Source organism: Lampetra fluviatilis, chromosome 53 (genome assembly GCF_964198595.1).
Source record: "Lampetra fluviatilis chromosome 53, kcLamFluv1.1, whole genome shotgun sequence".
NCBI lineage: Eukaryota > Metazoa > Chordata > Hyperoartia > Petromyzontiformes > Petromyzontidae > Lampetra > Lampetra fluviatilis.
The window spans coordinates 3,596,375-3,617,352 of NC_136327.1; the positions used below are offsets into that span (position 1 = coordinate 3,596,375).

At 44.9% G+C, this 20,978-nt stretch overlaps 1 protein-coding gene across 3 annotated transcripts in view; it reads right to left on the reverse strand.

The window, feature by feature from the left end:
- Window positions 1–20,978, reverse strand: part of LOC144949295 (ATP-dependent clpX-like chaperone, mitochondrial) — a 39,301-nt gene that overhangs the window by 14,419 nt on the left and 3,904 nt on the right. For 2 of the 3 annotated variants that reach the window (XM_078879242.1, XM_078879240.1), the window contains exons 3-11: window positions 18,357–18,556; window positions 15,013–15,205; window positions 13,943–14,097; window positions 11,759–11,942; window positions 10,552–10,593; window positions 9,767–9,931; window positions 8,445–8,609; window positions 2,265–2,353; window positions 226–306 (exon numbers count right to left, since the gene is read on the reverse strand). In XM_078879242.1, coding sequence (XP_078735368.1) covers window positions 226–306; window positions 2,265–2,353; window positions 8,445–8,609; window positions 9,767–9,931; window positions 10,552–10,593; window positions 11,759–11,942; window positions 13,943–14,097; window positions 15,013–15,205; window positions 18,357–18,556 — 1,274 coding nt within the window. The remainder of the gene's footprint in view (window positions 1–225; window positions 307–2,264; window positions 2,354–8,444; window positions 8,610–9,766; window positions 9,932–10,551; window positions 10,594–11,758; window positions 11,943–13,942; window positions 14,098–15,012; window positions 15,206–18,356; window positions 18,557–20,978) is intronic. The other variant, XM_078879241.1, reaches the window with a different exon arrangement.

A 20,978-nucleotide genomic window follows, 5' to 3' on the forward strand; every position in this document is an offset into this window, starting at 1 on the left:
GCCTTTGTCTCCCCAGTGGCGATGTTTTTACACAACAGGTACCCCCATTTGAGGCTGAGTCGACCTCGGGGAGGGCCCAGGACCAGTTCAGATAATCGTCACTGGTGTTGGTTGTGAGCGGGAATCGAACTCGGGTCGCCGGGTTCGTAGCGCAGCGCACTAACCACTGCACTACCGCTCCCCAAATGCACGCATTCGCATGCGTTCATGCGAATGCGTTCGTACCTGCACAGTCTCTCCGCGGAGTCTCCGTGAATTTTTCTCGGGCACATTAACAACCGTACCCTCCAGCATCTTGAGCAGAGCCTGCCGAGAAGAAAGAAAAAAACGACAACGAACCACCAGAATGTAGCGTGTTAATAAAGGCCACGTAAATCTATGGCTATTTTGTGACTAAACTGCTGGATGAGGGCCTCCCCACGCCATACTAAAGCCGGCAGCGGAGACATGGGCGGTGAGAAGCACAGTGTAGCAATTGATTTTGTTGCACTGCTCTCTGCTATCCAAATGGCCTTGCCGCCATAAAACACCCTGTTTATTCAAGGTGGTCCCCCATCCGAGCACTAGCCAGGCTCAGTCCTGCTTAGCTTCGGAGATTCGATGAGCTCAGGTGCATTCTGGATGCTTTGGTCAGTGGCAAATAATGAACAACCTATATTCTTAGGTTTTTTCGGTAAAGTCACGTAGGTAAAAAATTAAAATTAATAAAAGTAAAATAAAACTAAATAAAAATCACGACGTTTCGGAAGCAACACAAGCCTCCGTCTTCAGGTGGAACCGTCACAGCCACGACAGCTGTATCATTTACTTGATACAGCTGCCGTCACAGCCACGACCAGCTGTATCATTTACTTGATACAGCTGTCGTGGCTGTGACGGTTCCACCTGAAGACGGAGGCTTGTGTTGCTTCCGAAACGTCGTGATTTTTTATTTTGTTTTATTTTACTTTTATTAATTTAAATTTTTTTACCTACGTGACTTTACCGAAAAAACCTTTGAATATGAATCCTTGCAGTCACGAAAGCTTCAAATCTAGAATGAACAACCTCCTTTATTCATCCACGCAAGCTTCACCGAGTCGTGAAACATTTTCTCAGCAGGGTTTTGCTCGAGTGTGTTTGACCATTATTTTTTCAATTAGTTAATTGCATGTGAGATGAAGCCAGAATACCTGGCGAATACCCACACACAAGAGGGGAAAATGCTGAAACTCCACCCAGATAGGTCAGAAAATCACTGGCAGGACTATGCCAGTTTTAACAAAGGGACTCTTTCATTTAACCTTTTGCAATTGTGTCTAATTACGCACGTCCTCAAGAAAGCCACCTTGTTTGGTACGTCCTAACTCAGGTGAAGAAAACAACAGTGTGCAATTAGTGGGAGAAGTAATGCCACTGGCCTTTGTTAATTAAGTGTTTGAGGGCACACTCAAAGGGCATATTGTCATAAGGGAACTTTATCTTGTGAAGCGTGCCAGTGTGAAGGTCAGGATTTTCCCGCTGTCAGAAGCAGAGGAAATGCAAGTGGTGTGTGGGGGATTTTGCACGCCAATAACACAGCACTTTAGAAGCAAGGTGGGTGGCTCATGCAGAGACTGTGATATACTGTTCAGGCTCCCAACATGCGAGACTGTGGCCATTACAGCCACCATCACACCTGGCTATTGGCGATGAAAAAATAAGACGTGAAGATGAGGGGAGATTCAAGCGTGCATTCACACACTTACAAATACAAATGTGCACGCACACAAATACCAATGTGCACACACACCTATGCATGCACACACAGTCACGCGAAGAAAAGACATAGAATGCCCATATAGCCTACATAGACTGTCAGGGCAAATGCTGTTAGTGGTTAATCTATTTAATCAAGGAATTATTTCAGCACTGTCCTGCAAAAATAACAAAAGCCGCCAATTCACGACAAAGTGGCGGTGATGTCACGGTGGCGAATGTGCCTGGCTAAATGTACTTTGAGGCCATGTGAGGTGTCACACGCTTGCTGGCAAGAGATCAAGGGACAGGGCCAAGCGTCAGGGGTCAAAATCACTCAAATGGCTGACTCTCTCATTCACAAATATCCCCTCGCATAGTCATAACTGACTTTTTGGGGCAAGTGCTGTTAGCGAACACCCATGAAGGCCGGCACGGCACACATTGAGGTGGGGTGGCAATGTTTACACACCATACCAAGTACTCAGTTGAGGCCGAGTCGACCTACATACTCTCTCACACGCGCGCACACACACATACAAGCATACCTGTTGCACACCTTCTCCTCCGACATCTCGCAGCTGGTGAATGCCTGGCACACTCCCGATCTTGTCAACCTCATCCAAGAAGACGATACCTGACGACAATTACAGACACATCACCGCAGCCACATGGTTATTGTACGATCACCAGTCCACGTGTCTCCCTGCTCCAGTGAGTGTGGGCAACGCTCCTCTCCACTGGTGCCTCTGAGCCCGTGGTAGAAAATCCACATTGCTATGGTGTTAGCCAGTTGTATGCATGCGTATGTACGTTGAGCTTCTTTCGCACCATATAGAGCCAACCATGCTAATCGGAGGTACGGGAGAAGGACAACAAACTTAACACAAAAAGCAGTTCTATAGAAATTCGTTTTCAACTTAGTATAGTGGTGGAATATATAGTGTAGTGTATAGAAGTGTAGTGTATAGTGTAGTGTATAATAGTGTGTATGTTATATGTATTGTGGGGAGCGGTAGTGTAGCGGTTAGCGCGCTGCGCTATGAACCTGGCGACCCGAGTTCGATTCCCGCTCACGGCCAACACTGGTGACGATTATCTAAACCGGTCCTGGGCCTCCCCTAGGTCGACTAAGCCTCAAATGAGTACCCGGTGCGGTGTGTAAACATCGTCACTGGGGGAGACAAAGGCGGTCGGGCGTGGTGCTGGCCACCCACCCCCTCGTGTGCCGTGCCAGCCTCCATAGGTGCTCGCTAACGGCACTTTCCCCTACAGTCTGTTAAGGCTATACGGGGGATCTTTGTCTTTGTTATATGTATTACGTTTAACTTATTTCGCACCGTACGCAGCCAACCATGCTAATTGGAGGTGTGGGGGAAGAACAAACTAAACACAAAAATCAGTAAAAAATAAATTCGTTTTCAAGCAGTTGCTATATAACAGAATATATGTTAACTTCTCAACATTGACACTAACTTAACTGATCCGAGAGATATAACAGGCTGGGTTTACCACCAACCAGGATATGCATCATGCATCTACTAATGCACCATAATGTCCGAATATTCATCAATATAATAACAATTCTTCATGAAGCAAGAAAACATTGAATGAGTCTCAAGACAATCATTCTGGAGGATCCTGCTGGCTATATTTGTCCAATTCCATAAATATATATTTTTGTGAGAAGAAGTCTGGAGGATGCAAAAAAAACCCCACCCCACACATACCGGGGTGGATGGGTGGGGGGAGGGTCAAAGACTGCACACAGATGAGTTTGCAACCTCATTTCTCTTCTAGCATCAACCATCTTCTTCTGTCTGCCTTACAACCCTGGAGATTAGGAGTCTCACTGCACTGACACTTCCATTTAAAAGGATGCCATTTACCTACCAAAAAGACAAAGACAAATACGCCCCGTGTATCCTACACACACACACCTATTGGCGCCGTGCGGTAAGCATCACGCCCGACCGGCAGCCTGGCTCCTCAGTGACGATGTTTACACACTGTACCAAATACTCATATAAGGCTGAGCCATCCAAGGGGAGGCCCAGGACCACGTTAGATATTTGCCGCTGAAGTTTCGTCGTGATCGGGAATCACTGACCACTACGTTACCGCTCCACACGTACGTATGTGCGTGTGTTATGCCGGCCATCATAGCTGCTCGACAACAGCACTTGCTCCTGCAATATGTGAAGGCTGCACAGGGGATCTGTATCTTTGTTACACATGTATACTTATAGATCCACACTCATAAGTATTCATCAGGAATATTTACTAATGAACGCCAATCACATTATCAGGGAATTGAATTTAGGTGAAACCCTAAACCCACAGCCACACTTGCTAACCCAATAAACCACCCAGTTGTTTGATTAAAATACTGTCTCTATGTTATTAAATCAATATTCATTAGCACTAAAATAAACGCCTGGCAATATATCAGGCTCAATAAGCCTGATTGATCGCGATACACAGGCCTGTTGCTGTGTTTCCACAGTTAAAAGATATCAGACCCACGCTGTGCTGGGATGTTTCCTGGTACACCTGAACACAGGTAACTTCTGGTCCCAACACTTCAACTCTGTGAACCTAGGACCCCCCTCCCCCACCTCCATTGACCTTGCCCCCTCCCTTAGCAAGGAGGGCGACCATCGTATTTAAGGTTTCACACATGCTTCAGTAATCTATCAGCGCCACGGTGGCGAGATGTTAACTACCTTGCCTGGTATACAGGACGTAGTGGGTTCAATCCCGACCCTGACGCCTGTACATTTGGAGTTTGCCTGTCTCTTTCTCCCCGTGGTCGCGTGGATTTTTCTCTACGACCTCTGGTTTTTCCCTCCATATTTAGAAACAACATGCGTTTAGAGTATATACATGATAAGCCACTTCATTGAGCGATCACTTGTGGCCAGGTCGCTTCTGAAAAAGAGCAAAAAAATCTCGGTGGGCCTTAACTTATAAAATAAAAAGTTTAGTTTAGATTATCCTTGCTCATAATGTGTCTTGAAATATTTCTTCTTAACAGTGAAAAACTCATGTACCATCTCCAATAAATGTGTTCCAAGCATGCGCCCCCCGCCCCCATACTTCTTTATTCACTTTACGACATTTCGCTTTTAACTGTGTCCATGATTATTATCCATGTGTCATATCAATATCCACGTATCCCTGTGGATCATAAACAAATAAAGCCTGTGAAAATAGCTCAGTGTGGGAATTACAGAGCTAAAGCAGTGCATAAATATAAGCGCTAGTAGCTAAGACACTAAACATTTTAAACATATATTCATTTTAATGAATATATGTTTCAAAGCAGTGGCGGCTCCTGCAAAATCTCTCAGGGGGGGCAAATGTCTGGATGATTGATAAGGATAAGGTCCACCCATGCAATGGATAAATTAACAGCTTAAGCATGTAAAGGCAACTTCACTTCTTTAATATTAATGAAAAATAAAGTGACTCTTACAATGCATCTTGTTTGTTTCTATCTCACTATTATTACAATCCACTTAGTTTCTTTTATTAAAGATTCCACTAGGTGGCGACAAATAACATTGTTGACTGAAACGTGCTTACGTATGATGACGTAAGCACGTTAGTGCGAGCCCTCCCGGAAGCCATAGAGAATGCATTGCAGCGCCCGCCTTTCGAAAAAAAACATCTTTGAATGTAAGTCTATGGGACCACACGGGGCGATTCTCAGCCAGAGTGAAATCGCCCAAAAAGAGGCGGTACTCCACAGAACGTGACATGACGCTGATTGGACTATATCCAGAGGCACAGTAACAGCTGAGATTGGTGGTGCGTCGCCCAATCGCCCTAATGAAGAAACCGCCCCTGTTCCAAAGTTTATATGGTTGGGCAAGGGCTTGCCTGGTTATCATGGTTGTAATTGCTGTTTTACGTGTAAATTTTAAATTTTCACAACATTTCTTACTGCGCATGTCTTGTGTTTAGATGCGACACAAGTTAAACCAGTTGCGGCGATAATAAATATAATACAATACAACTTAAATTGTTATTCCAAGGTAAAATTCCGTGCATTTCACACATCGTGAACGTGTCAAATTTAAAGGGCACATTTGCAAGATCACGGCATATAATTATCACGCACTTATCTCGGTGTGAAACGCAGCCCTGTTCTTAGGAAATTAAGTGTTTTAGTTCAACAAATTCAGCAGATTAACACAGTGGAGCACCACTACCACTTTACGGGAAGTCCACAGCAATCATCCCGTGGAGAGGCTGCAGATTTTTAAGTCCAACTTAAAAATGTCTCACACTTCATATCGGGGTGTTCGCACGGGGGAAGTGGGAACGCCCACAGACCGCTCAGACTGGACCCTTTGTAATCACGTAAGCCAGACAGTCAAACTTCCAGAAATACAGCCATTAACACAGGGCATTGACGTAAGCCAACACAATTGCACCAAGCAGTGGCAGCATTTTGCCTTAGAAATGAAGACCGCACTCCAGCTTGTAACCATAGCAATAAACACCAGGCTCTCCAGCCCACAAGTTCAAAATCACACCAATAGGGACACGACATTGCTGCAGTGCATAACACGTTACACATCACGGGATTAAACACACTACAGTACCGCAGCACATTGTACACGTACAACCTTTTAATTGATCCACTGCTGGATGAGGGCCGCCCCATGCCGTGCGGGTTGCGGGTCATTATTTGATCATACTTCACGCCGGTTTAGTGCAGTGGAGGCGAGAAGCAGTCGCGGGAACTTAGTAACGTAAGAAAAGAAAATATCTACACCGACCTCTGCTGCCAACATAACAGAATCATTATTTAACCTTTCTCCTATGAAAAAATAATTCCTACTGACTCCCACAATGTGGATTTTTTTCTGCCAACCAGCTAAAGGCCACAGCAGAGATGAGCAATGCCCAACTGCTCATTCAATAACGAGACTCCCTTACACTGAGCATGACTGCCATCTGGTGGAACTGCAGAATCACGTGCAGATTCGAACGTGGATACAAAGCTGGGAACACATTCATGCGGAGGGAACTGGTAGGAACGTTGGGTTGCTCGGTCAATGGCCAGGGTCAACAGCGGCATGGTGTATTCCGCAAATATGCCCGACTGTGAGGGCGGGCACAAGCCGGCGTGAGTAGGTTAAACGTTGAGTTTTATGAGGGCACCACGGGGTGACCAGCCTCTCCCCACCCAGCCTCACCTATCTCACCCAGCCCCACCCTCCCCACCAAGCCCCTCCCCACCCTCCCCACCCTCCCCACCCAGCCCCTCCACACCCTCCCCACCCAGCCCCTCCCCACCCAGCCCCTCCCTGCACGACAGACGGACACAATAATCCCCTGTGGGCTGGTGTAACCAGGAAGGTTCCTACCAGAAAAGTTGTTTTTTTTAAGTAGTGAGCTATGAACCCAGACATCCGAGTACAATTCCTGGGCACGGATATCATCAGTGACTTGTGATTAAAAAAAAAACAGCTCCTGACCTCACCCTCCCCTTATAATACAATTTGAATGCAGTTTTAAAAATGTGATCACATTTTAAGATGCTGTTAAGAGAAAACAGGGAAAATGATTTTCTTAACAACACGACTTAGAAAGGTATTTATTTAATTCACTTTCTTAAGGACGAAGTATTACCACTTGTATTGCTGCCATACATGAGGGGCGTGCATGACATATGACATCACCACCTTGGCCAACAAGTCAAATCCTAAAACAAATGGTTTAATCGCCAAACTTTGAGCAACCCTTTGATCAATTTGGCAGTCTTTTTTCTGAGATAAGCAACGTAACATTGCACTAAGATATTATTTATATTGGTTCATCTTCGCTTGAGTTATCGCACCATGACACCCATTACAGACACACAAACAAACAGACCGAATGCTGATAAAAAATACTTTAAAACTTAGTTGGAAAACATTATGTAAACTAAACTAAAAACTATTTAAAATTTTACCAGGTAAGGCCACTGAGCTGTAATAGCTCTTTTTCAGTAGCGACCTGCCCACAAATGATAGCTCAACAAAGTGGCTCATCACATGAACATTTCAAGCAGCCAAATGCTCTAAACACGCGTTGATTATAATTGTGGAGGGAAAAACCGGAGGACCCGGAGCAAAATCCACACGACCATGGGGAGAACACGACCTCCTTTATACCAGGCGAGGTAGTTAACATCTCGGCTACCGTGGGCTTGATTTTTTTAAAGGATATTGGCCAAACATCTCATGGAGGACCCTCTTCAAAACAAGCCATGGGACTTGTTATCATTAGCGGGGCTGTTTTTATTCTTCCTCTTTGAATCTTTCATTTTGTTATATAAACGAGCTTTACTACCCGGCTTCGCCGGAGACTTGGATTCTTGTCTTAGATTAACACACGGCCTACGCGGAAGGTGGGGGGGGGGGTGCGTGACGTCAGCAGGCACACTGCGTGACGCTGCCGCATGCGGGTGACATCACAGATGTGACGTCACCGCTCACTTGCCGTGCAAAATATACACATTATTGCGCCCACCCCACCCCAAAATACAAAAGTCTATTTTTATACGTTTTGCATTGTGTACAGTCTGGAAGCTACCCACATGCCAAATTTCAAGTTGATTGCATGTCGGGAAGTATGCTAAACATTTCGGACACACATAATCACAAATTTCCCTTTTATATATATAGAGATAAAAACCATCAGCAGAAAGCTCCAGGCCAGGCCTCGCTCACCCTGCTGTGCGCGGTCCACGCTGTACTCCGCGTCCTGCAGCAGCTTGGCCACCACGGACTCCACGTCCTCGCCCACGTAGCCGGCCTGCGTGAGCCCCGTGCAGTCGCAGACGGCAAACGGCACGTCCAGGCAGCGCGCCAGCGTCTGAGCCAACAGGGTCTTGCCTGCCGACAGAAACGCTCGCCTGTTAAGAGTGCATGGCTGTGTTATAAAGGCACCGAGGCTGTGTCACAGATACTCTGGATTTAAGATGACCTCGAGCTGAGTATACATTCCTACGAGTGCTCGTAATGGATATATGAAAGACGCTGAGCTGACACTATTGCAGACTTGAACTCAAGCCCCGGTGCTAGGGTCTCAGGCGATCACAACGGCACTGCCGGCAATCTGGGTTAAAGCCCTGGAGCTGGGTGTATCTCTCTCAGTATGTCAAACAGTCAGGGTGCATTCCTGCTGAAATGAGCACTGGACTGACAATCATCTCTGTTTGGGGACACGACGCCAAATGGAAATTACTGAGATGATTGACAAATGCACCACCTGTGCCCCCTACTACCTGGCGCTCTGCCCGTCGTTGTGAGCGTCGCTCCTCTGCACTCCGTTATTGCTGGACAGCGACTGCTTCCAACTGCCCAGAAGCGTCCTTCAAGAGCCTGCTCCACAAAGTCTGACCTTGACACCGGTGGCAGCAGTGATAGGGCAAGCCTTACACATCTCCAGGTCCTCCTGCATCATATCAGCCCATCTCCTCTCTAGTCCTTGCCACATCCATTTAGACCACTCTATGAGGCCAAACAAAACCTGCCTGTGTATAGCCTTCACAAACAGTATCAAAATATGTATTCATACTCGAGGAATCTGATGAGCTAGAAAGCTCTTTTTCACAGCCTGTAACAGACTGTTGGGGCAAGTACTGTTCTCGAGCACCTATGAAGGCAGGCACGGCACACACGAGGGGGTGGGTGGCCAGCACCACGCTCGCCCGCCTTTGTCTCCCTAAGTGGCGATGTTTACACACCGCACCAGGTACTCATTTGAGGCTGAGTTAACCTAGGGGTGGCCCAGGACAGGTTCAAATTAATCGTCACTACTGTTGGCCGTGAGCGGGAATCCAACTCGGGTCGCCAGGTTCTTGAGTGTACTACCGTGTACTTATCCAAATAAAGACAAAGATCTCCCGTATAGCCTTCATAGACTTTTTGGGGCAAGTGCTGTTAACGTGCACCTACGAATGCCGGCACGGCACACGAGGGGGTGGGTGGCCACCACCACCACACCACATACACCACAGACACACACATACGCACGTGTGCCCCCTTACCACAGCCCGTAGGGCCAATCAGCAGGATGTTGCTCTTGTCGAGGTGAATCCCGGCAGCGCTGGCTCGGTCCAGGGCCTCGCTCGCCCGGCGCACCGTCCCTGCGGCTCCCCCCATCGTCGGTGGCGAGGACGCAACTTTCTGGCTACCCGTCATCTCCAGCAGCTCTGCGGAGGCAAGGCCGGTTGGTTCGCATCACGGCGTACCGCAGCGGAGCATTTACCACGCGGAGGGCGGGTAAACGAGACGCCGACGTTAATTAGGCAGCCAAGACGGACGGTTATGCTTTGGGGCGTGTGTGTGTGTCATGTACGACTGCTTTGTCAATCAACTGCTGGATGAGGGCAGCACCATGCTGTGCGGATCGTGGGGGTTATTTGACCACAATCCACGATGTTGGTCATTGTGGGTTGGTGAAGGCTGGCAGCATAGACGTGGAATCATAGAAGCACATTTCAATGGAATGTTTCTGCACTATCTCCTGCTGTCCACAATACACCTCTGCAGCCTGTTATTTTGTTATGCAGGGTGGTCCTTCATCCAAGCACTGACACGTCTCAATCTGCTTAGCTTCCCAGAGCTGATGAGATTGGAACGCATTCCAATTGACTCAACAAGAGTGGCAAGTTTGAATCGCCTGCCGGAAGTCGATCCAGCCAATGTCGATAAAATGAACCCCAATTTGTCCTTTTCTTATGAACAGACTGGCACTCACTGATACTTTACACATGTGTAATTTGTACCAGGATATATAAGGTGAGTGAATGCTGAAATCAAGTCAACGTACTTGTTAGCTTGTAAAAATCTGCCCGCCTTCCCGTTTCTACTTCTGCAAAAAAAAAAAGGCAAGGGACTGTCAAGTCAGCAGGAAGACATGGGGATGTAGAACCACAAATAAAAACTAGCATCAGCAAATAAACACAGGGTTCATCAACAACAAGAATATCAATATCCAGGAGAAAACAACCCCCGGTATAAACAAGGAGGTCCACATGGACCCATCAATCTTCAACTAATGACTGGACCAAGGCATAAATCAAACTGCACTGGCTGAGATGCGGTATCCAAATCAGTTGTGTTAAGTGAATTACAAATTATTCTAAAACGTTGTTTCATCTAAAACATGTGCCGCAGGGAATCCTAAATGATGAGAAATAACACGATCACAGACAATTTAATTGGGGAAACATCGAGTCCTATCCAGTCAAATATGTTTAAGTTCATAGGCATAAGCGTCACTTCTTAAGCCTTATTCCACAAGCAGCAATATGCTGGGTAAGTTATATTTAACTCTGGCTCACAATATTTTCCATCACTATCGTGTTTTTTTATTTTGTATATTTCAAAACTTTCCAATTGTGCTATCATCATCATCATCATGTCCATGAATGAAGCATCCTATTCAGAACTATCCTAGTAGTGCATCACCACCTCATGTTAAGAGAATGGCCCATGAAAGGAGATGACACGTACCCACTTCTGAGGTCTCTTCAAGTGGGCCTCTCATCCACACTCCGAGGGGTGCTTCACCTTCCCACCGGGAGGTGTACCAAGTGACTCCAAGTGTGAGCTGATGAGCGAGTAAGTGAATGAGCGAGGCGTTGGGCGAGTGAACAAGTTGTTGGGCGGGTGATAGAGTCAATCATTCAATCAGTGGTGGACGTGAGTGGTTACGATAAGCTGGTGGGTGAGTGAGTGAATCTGGGTAAATGAGTGCGTAGGTCAGTTACTTAGTGAGTAAGCGAGAGATGGGCTAACAAATTATGGAGCATATGACTCGGGCAGCGAGTACTATTTGATGAGCCAACCAACACGCGCCCATACAAATCTACACCAATTAAAAAACTCAAACATGGCTCATCCTTCAAACTAACCAATACCCGCGAGCTACATAATATAAGACACAAACAAAGTAACGTCCCCGAAGTACATCACGCCCTGTCAGCCCGCCTTAATCCACCATGGGATGTCAAAAATCAGCAAAAAGGTCTCACCACGTGGGGCTAGCACCGGCTGTATCTCAGCTGGGCTACCCTCATCCTGCTTCTGCTGCTGCTGCTGCTGCGAAACTGAGCACAGGTTGCTGTGCACGCGCTTGTAGTGGTTGTACACAGCCACCGACAGCACCTTCTTCGCGTGCTGCTGACCAACGACGTGTAGGTCCAGAAACTCGCTGATCTGTGACGAGATGCGGGGAGGTAATGTGTCAGCGATATTCGGCGATCTTTTTTTATTTTAAATCCTTTATATTAAGTTCACTCGCTTGCTTGCTTGCGCGCTTACGACCGTGCAAATCTTTCGGTCGTTTTTTTAACCCACTTCCCGTGATCCAATCGAGCTGACATTTTGCACACAGACTCGTTGTGCGTGACAATTTATTTTCGTGAAAAAAATTTTCCAAAATTTTCCACTTTTTAGGAACATTTTTTTTTCATATTTAATTTCAAATACAAATGTGATAAAAATGAAACTCTTACTCATGAAAAACAGAAATGAATAATAAAATAAAACCGATGCCATGCATATAAAGGATTTATAGTGAAAAACTTTGTTTTTACGGGTTAATTTTTTCACCCTTTAAGACAAGACACATATTCGTGTTTGTTTAGTTTGTTGTCCTTCCATCGCACCTCGGATGAGCGCGGTTGACTACGTATGGTGCTAAAGAAGTTCAGCATACATACATCCGATAATTCTAGATTTGAAGCTTTCGTGACTGCAAGGATTCATACTCTTAGGTTTTTTTCGGTAAAGTCACGTAGGTAAAAAAAAATAGTAAAATAAAATAATAATAATAAATGAAAATAACTAAATTAAATCACGACGTTTCGGAGGCAACACAAGTCTCCGTCTTCAGGTGGGACATCCGATATTTTTTTCAGAAAGTTTGCTCTGGAAGTTGAATTAATTATCAAGGCCCTTAAAGAAGACCACGTTTTTCTCCTGGCTGGAACATTTCATTTTCAAGCGCGATGACAGAGATTACGAGCAGCAACAAAATTGCTTAATGCCATATAATTTTCTTTACATTTTGAATCTCCTCCCCTTTTGTGTATATTCTTTGGGTTTTCTTTACATTCGATTGGGATGGCCTTTGTGATCCTGTTTATTTCAACAAGGAACAGGATTGTATAAGTGACTTGATTTTAAGAAGCGCTGTGTCTTGAATATAGTGATTAGTCTAGATTTTGATCATGCGATGGGAACTATTAATTTACGTGGTATGTTTGGTCACGTGTTTTGTGGGTATTTTTATTTTTTGACTTAATGTTAATGCTGTTACTTTTCATCAAGGACCTCTTGATTACATATTGCTCAGCAAATATTGTTCAGCACATGTCAACAGAACCAAATATTTCAGAACTATAAAAAAGCCAACATAAGCTAACTCGTAAAATATCCTGGGTATTTGTGTGTGTCGTTATCAGTAACCAATCTGTGGCTTAATTATGAGCATCTCAATGGCACGAGCTCAGTCCTCTACCAATATATTATCCCCCCCCCCAAGCCACCATGCCACCTCACTCAAAGTGATAATGAACAACCTCTTGGTCTTGTTCAATTGGTCATCATCATCATAATGAGCCATGACACATCCACTGCTGGATGAAGCCCCATCCGAGTCATCGCCATCCAATAGCACTACACTGGAGCGATTTAAGCCGCACCACCTCTACATAATAATAGGCTCAGTCAACCATTCTACACAACAAAGACACATTTCCTGGCAGCGATTTCAGCCGCATCATCTCTACATAATAAAAAGGCTCAGTCCCTTTTACACGCACCTGTACATCATCCGCACCTGGTTTGCACAACAAAGGCTCATTCCTAACAGCGTGCTTCAGCCGCACCGAACCTCACACAAATTATATTCAGGGCCTACCTTGGCTCCTCCCACCGTCAACCAGTATATATACAAATACAGTTTTCTTGGTATTTTTCTCACTTGATACAGCTATCGTGCTGTGACGGTTCCACCTGAAGACGGAAGCTTGTGTTGCCTCCGAAACGTCGTGATTTTTATTTTATTTTTATTCTACTTTTATTAATTTCAATTTTTTACCTACGTGACTTTACCGAAAAAACCTAAGAATATGAATCCTTGCAGTCACGAAAGCTTCAAATCTAGAAGCACTACACTGGACAACAACAACAAAAACGTTCAGAAGGTTCACCTTCTTGGGCGGGGGTGGTGGGCGCTGCGGGTAGGAGAAACGTGGAGCCTCCTCCTCCTCGTCGGAGGCCTTTAGGCCTCGTCTCCAATCGGGATCGGTGAGCACCAAATAGAAGTGCTGGCACTTCTCGCACTTGACGAAGCGTGCCGACGCTGCTTTTCACACGCACGCCGGCGGGCGAAAGCGACGCGCGGGAGACGGGAACGAAAAGGCGGAGTAAACCGAGGCGGCCCTTGATCAATAATGTCGCTCGCAACAACTTTTAACGCGCAAGTTGGTCCATTTACCACCGGCATGGGAAACATATGGGAAAAAGTATTGTTTTGCAGTCAGCAAAATGCATAAACAACAACCGCCGTTCGCCACTAAGTGGCGGTGACGTCACGACGGAAATTGTGCCATGCTCGGTGCACTTTGAGGCCACGTGAAGTGTCGAAGACCCGCTGGCAAGAGGTCACGGAACAAACCCAGGTGCCAGGGGTTAACTGACTGAGATGACTGGCAAAATGCATGTACGTTTGTACACCAACATTTAGAATTGGGTGGTTGTTTTTACGGTGGCTTAAAGTGATCACATGGGTGGACATGTGTCGTCATGGCATTACACCAGCAGTGAATGAAACAGGGATATGTTTTACGGGAATAGCATTTTTTAAATATAAATCATGATAGGCACATCATTACGCAAGTTAATACTGCAGTCCGCTCAGTCATTTTACACATTTTATTTTTATAAAATGGTGACACGCACACATTTCATATACAGCTCTGCCGCTCAACCAAATGAGCTGGTGATGATAATGGTGGTGGTGATTATGGTGATTGAAATGGTGCTTGTGGTCGTAATAATTTTGCTGTATGATGCTGCCAACTAATTATAATTGGGCTCATTTGACCTCATTTGGCCTACACCCATAATCTTATAACTGCAAGTCTTGTTGCTCTAACAAATGGGGCCATAGAGCTCATCTCTGTGCATGCACGTGCTTGTGTAAGTCTACATGACGATCGAATATAACAAAGGACGGATGATCTAGTAGAGTGCAAGCAAGGCGTAGAACAAAACTCACACACAAAAGTTTCCACGAGGGTGCAGGGATCTCCGCATTTAGGACAGCGAGGTTGCTCCCCATCACCCTTTCCCGAGCCGGAGCCGGAGCCTTGCCCTGCCCCCAGCCCTGCCCCCAGCCCTGCACCGAGCCCTGCCCCTGCCTTTGATCCTGAGGCTGGGCCTTTTTTGCCTCCTCCCTCCGATGAAGATTTCTGCACAAAACGGACGGAAAAAGAACAGCCTTGTCACCTCATTTGCCAGTAAAAAATATGATAATTGTTTTTTTACCCTTCTATCTGGAAACAAAACTGACACCTTTTTTACAAGGAGTCATGTTTGCATAGACCACAATACCTGCAGCCATAATGCAAACAAACAACATAACTCTGATAATATATGCACTGTCCTTGAAGTTGATTGGTCCACACCTGAGACAGCTTTCCTTAGTCTCACATGGGTTGGACCAGATGACGCCAAAAGGCGCACAGCCTTGTCATTTTACATCCACTCATCAGAGCATCTCCACGCTCAAAAAGGGCACTGGGCATCTCGGTTGACGGCCACGAGCCGGCGATGGGCATTCGACATGACTCCTACTGGGGCCAGAGTCATGCGAGCACCTCCGATGGCTCGCTTGATCAAGAAGATGCGTGAACTAGACTTGTGGTATTAAGAGTTGAACGGAAATGCAACTGTGCATACTTTGCAAGTATTACGGCACAATAGTCATGTTAATGAAAACAGAAACCACATTTTGTGTAGGTTGCTAAGGCTGCCAAAGGAATGGGAAAAAAAGCTGTCTTTAATGATCAATTTGTACTGAGGCCAACAGATGCTTAATATGAGCTGTGCAAACACATCAGCGAGATGTTTACCAGATTTAATCTCGGCACTCCACTATGCACACCCATTACAAGTCGGTTACATTTCATTAAGGGCTCAGCTTAATTGCATTTTGCTAAGAAGTCAAATGCTTGATTAAACAAGACTGTACACATTTCTAACATGAGCCTTTACGATGCCACTTACATTAAAAAGCCATTGAAATTTGCCAGTAAAACGTTGTATTATTGTTCGTAAGAATATTCAGCCCTTTGTCTCCATAAGCCGTGTTGGTCATGGGGGATGTTTGACCATACTTCACCACGCTGATCCGTGCGGAAGTGGAGTGCCAAGACACAGTTCAGATATAATATGCCACTGACGTTGGTTGGCTGTAAAACGGAAATCAAACCGAGGTTACCGGGTTCATAGTGCTTCAAGAATCCCCGTGTTCTAATACCATGTCACAAAAAGTACAATATGTTTTTTTTTTACTTGGATGAAAAGCAAAGTCACATTTTCAAAATTGGACCTCAAAAATCCAACTCGCACCCAAACTTGGGTTGTTCACATGGATAAAAGGGGAAATTAAATTTTAGGCAAGGGTAGCTTTTGTGATTGATTTCCTTTTAGCCATAGTGACCGCCAATGTTAAAGAAATGAACTACAAATTCACAGATTGACACGAACAAGAAGAAATGTAAATTGCACAGAAATCAAAGCTTGCTTTTCAAACGACCTACTATACCCATTTGAAAGAAAGTCACACCTCGTAACCTTAGCAACAAACATACACCAACCAACAAGTTCCAAATAACACCTCGCATTCACGGACTGCACTCCATCGTACACTTGCAAACAAGGTAACAATCTTAATATATGCTCTCAATTACACGTGCAGAATTATATTTTGACTGTACACAACAACGTTTGAACATTTTGACATTGTCATTCTATCATACAGGCTCCCCTTCACATACGCGATCGATGCGTTCCCGGAAAATCGCGGATGTCAAAAGCAATTTTCCCATAAGAGGTTCGGTGAATTCACTCACTATCGCACACATAGCCGCCTATATAATCCTAGGCTATATCAATACAATAAATGTACACGCGATAGAATACTTTAAAATTAAAAAGAAAATCATTTGAAGTCGAATATACTTCCGATGAAAATAAATAAATACGTTATTAATGACTTATACTCTTAGGTTTTTTCGGTAAAGTCACGTAGGTAAAAATAAATAATAAAAAGAAAATAATTGAAATATACAAATAAATGTATTTTTAGTATTATTTCTATTATTTTTATTTAAATAAAAAAAATTCTATTATTTTATTTTTATTCTTTATTTTTACCTACGTGACTTTACCGAAATAACCTAAGAGTATGAATCATTGCAGTCACGAAAGCTTCAAATCTAGTGTTAATGACTTGTAACTACGCCGGAGTAGCGATGTGGAGACAAAGGGAAGAGGGCCGGTGTACACGATGCTGTACGGTGCAGTACACTTGTTATCGTACTGCACTGCCTGCTGGCAACACCATTGGGTCGCGGTGCCAGGGTAGGGTTGCGTACGTCGCATTGCGAGATGACGTTATGCCGAAAATTGCCTCTCGTGTGTCAATAAAAGGTCTAAATGCAAAGTGCGCGTTATTCCTAAATGGTGTACCACAAAAGTGCACAAACCGAGGATTGCCTGTGCCGATGTTTGATTGTTTTTTAGTTTTACTGGCTGGTTGTCGTGCGGGCAGGCAAGTGCAGGGCGATGACGTCACCCGCATCCCACAGCGTTGAGCCGGGTTCTTGCATCGCGCCTCCCCTCCCCACCAGCCACCCACCACCCACCACTCTGGGCAGTGTATCCCGTGCAAATACGTGGGCAGTACTAGTATTTTTTTTATTTCACAAAAACTGACATAAGCACTTAATAATATTTCCAACTATAAACACTGCATCTTTGATTGAATTAGAGCTCTGCTGAGCAGAGGGCTATCAGAGAGTAGCTCTGTGGTATCCTCTTCCACGAGCCATTCTTGAACACACAGGGCTGCAGTGTAAATTTCGATTTAAAGCTTTCGTGACTGCAGGGATTCATCTTCTTGGTTCTTTCGGTAAAGTCACGTAGAAGGGAAAAAATAAAATAATAAAAATAAAACATAATAAAATACAATTCTCACGACGTTTCGGCCACAATGCAAGTAGCCGTCCTCAGGTGAAGAACAGGTCTGTCGAAGAGACAGAGTCTCTGAGGACGGCTACTTGCGTTGTGGCCGAAACGTCGTGAGAATTATTTAATTATGTTTTATTTTTATTATTTTATTATTTCCATTCTACGTGACTTTACCGAAAGAACCGAGAAGAGGGCTGCAGTGCTCTGTGAGAAATCCAAATGGATTCTCCGTCTGGTGGCACGACGGCGAAAGCGCTCTCAGGATACAAATTAAGGGAAAAGTGTGTGTTTTTTTTTAAACGATCGTTGGGTGCTGTGAAAACGTTGGAGAGGGTGATGATGCGAGGGGGCTCTCCCCGTGCCCACCTTGCCGCCCGTGGGCCCTCCCTGTTGCTTGGAGGGCGGCGGCGGTGAACGAGGTGTGTGAGAGGGAGGCTCCCTGGCCCTGGAGACGGAGGGGGAGAAGGAAAGGGTCCTTGCCGGAAGCCGCAGGAGCGGCCATAGCTGCTTGGGGGCAGGGCAAGGCCACGGGGAGCAGCCAGCGAACGCGACACGCGCACGGCCTCCTGTTAAAGGGAGAGGGGGGATACACCGGATGTGACAACTGCAGTGTTGTTATCCTGGAAAAAACTTGATGATCAACATTTTTACTTATTTCTTTGATTGTTTGTTACTTCCCACAGCCTCCCCAAAGGAATTGCCATCGGTGTCATGATATACGTATCCCTTTGGATGTCTTGCAGAGCAATCCAATCCTCTGTTAGAAAACGGCCCATGTAAGTGGATATTACAGCGCTGTGTCTGATAACCCTCCAAATAACCTGGTTCAGAGAGCAAAGGACAGCACTTTGCCACCTGCCCAGCCATATGACGGTGATGTTTGTCACATGACAGCTAAAAATAATTGTTCCCCAATTTAAGTGCAGAACCAAATACAATATTACAGTTGTTTTGTGCATTGGTGACCAGCAAAGATGATGAAACTCACTGCGCTCACTGTGTTTCATCACTCATTTTACCACCAGCAACAATACAACCACACAATGAAACATGACCGAGTTCCGTGTTGATATTCTGGAGGGCATACATCGCCCCTCCCTTATCGCCCCTCCCCCACCACGAGTGCATTAATGCATTGTATACACTTTAGCTAAATATTAAACAAATTTTACACGATCTAATACATTTAAATGCATTTTATTTCATATGATGTATTACAGAGTGTACTCTAAAGTATTCAGTATGTGCATTACTTTATAACATGTACAATTGATTCTTGCATTTAAAATGCATGGATTTTTTGTTTATTCATTAGACGATCTTGTTCAGCCAAATGTGAAATCCAGATAGCTCGTGTCCGGCTCACCGGGTTTCTATTCTAGTGTAGAGATAAAATACTAATTGAATGCAAGAACATTTACATATTCGACAAAAGGTTTCTCAACAAAGTCTACTTCGTAGGTTCGATGGTAATCGGAATTATTGACCGGAAAAAATGATGTAACAAGCATATTGGTTTTCTTTCTTTAATGACAATACGGGACCTTTTCGCCAGTCTCAAAGCATGAAAAAATAAAGAATAGGCTGTACCTTTCTGGCAATAACACGGGTGTTGACATGTTCAAACACCAACCAAAAACGTTTTGCAAGGAATCAAATTCATATTAACCACACGGACGTGTGTTGAACAGGGACAGCTTGATTCAGGGTCTAGTCTCTAACAGTGTTCGCCTTTTGGCGTTCTCTGCTCCGACACTGGTGAGACTAGCCTCTAAAGAAGGCGGTCTTTGGTGTAGGCCAATCAGTTTTAAAGACAATGCAAATTTATCAGAGCATGTTTGATTGCATGTTCACCGCAAACTTGATTCCTTGAAAAAGGTTTCTAGTTGGTGTTTGAACACCGTAACGCCTATTTCATTGCCAGAAAGGGTTAAACCCAATTATGTTTCATACTTTAACGACCATATTAACAACAGTGTTTAGTTCTTTTCAGCTCAACTCGCAGCCGGAGCTCTCACGTTCGAATCCCAGTCGGGGTTGGTCCCATCATCAGTATTCTCATAGGGGCAATAACATTTTACAGCACCACTCTGTCGGATGTCACCCGTGATGGTCCTCTAGGACCCTGACACAGCAATGTGGAGTTTCCACCACTGGCCCGGGGGAGCCAAGAAAAATCTTCACACAGCCCAATGCTCTTTTTAACAATGGAGGCTCTCCTCTTTGACGTTTTGATTTATTTAGTACAGGTAGTCCCCGACTTTTGATGGTCCGACTTACAATATTTCGATCTTACGATGGCGATAGCGATATGACAAAATTGTAAAATATTTTTCGTTTCGCGCGGCAGGCAAACGCAGCAGCGTACGAGGTACGATACTGTACGTTGGGACGCTGCCGGGATGTACTGTACGCATATAGTTTATACAGTACGGTACTGTAAATTGCTCTGTTTTGCTAAATTATCACCATTCTTTAAGACTCCTGGGTAGGCTAGGCCATTTTCGACTTACGATATTTTCGACTTACGATGCGGTCGTCGTAAATCATCTCCATCGTAAGTCAGGGACTACCTGTACTGCATTGCTTTCACCGCTTTTTCCGTACCTTCTGCAGTGATTCCAGATCTTATTTATATATATTAAAAAAACGTAATAGTGGCAACACATGAAGACCTCAGCTAATTCAACACAGCCGACTGCTAGTTGATGTCTGTATGATTTGCGTTTGATGTTCAACGGAGTGTAAATGTGCTCTCGTGGCAAATTGACTCAATAAACAAAAGGGCCCGTTTCGATGACATGTCCCATGTGTCTGCCTTGCGTTTGTAATTCTATTACATAACAGATTAAATGGCCCAATAGTTTGTTCATTTCCTCATATAAGCTCGGGTGAACAATTAAATTGGCGTTCAAATCTCGTAAACTTTTACATCGCCTAGCTACAAAGGAGTACAATCATCCTCTGCAAATGTTATTGTGCAAAAAT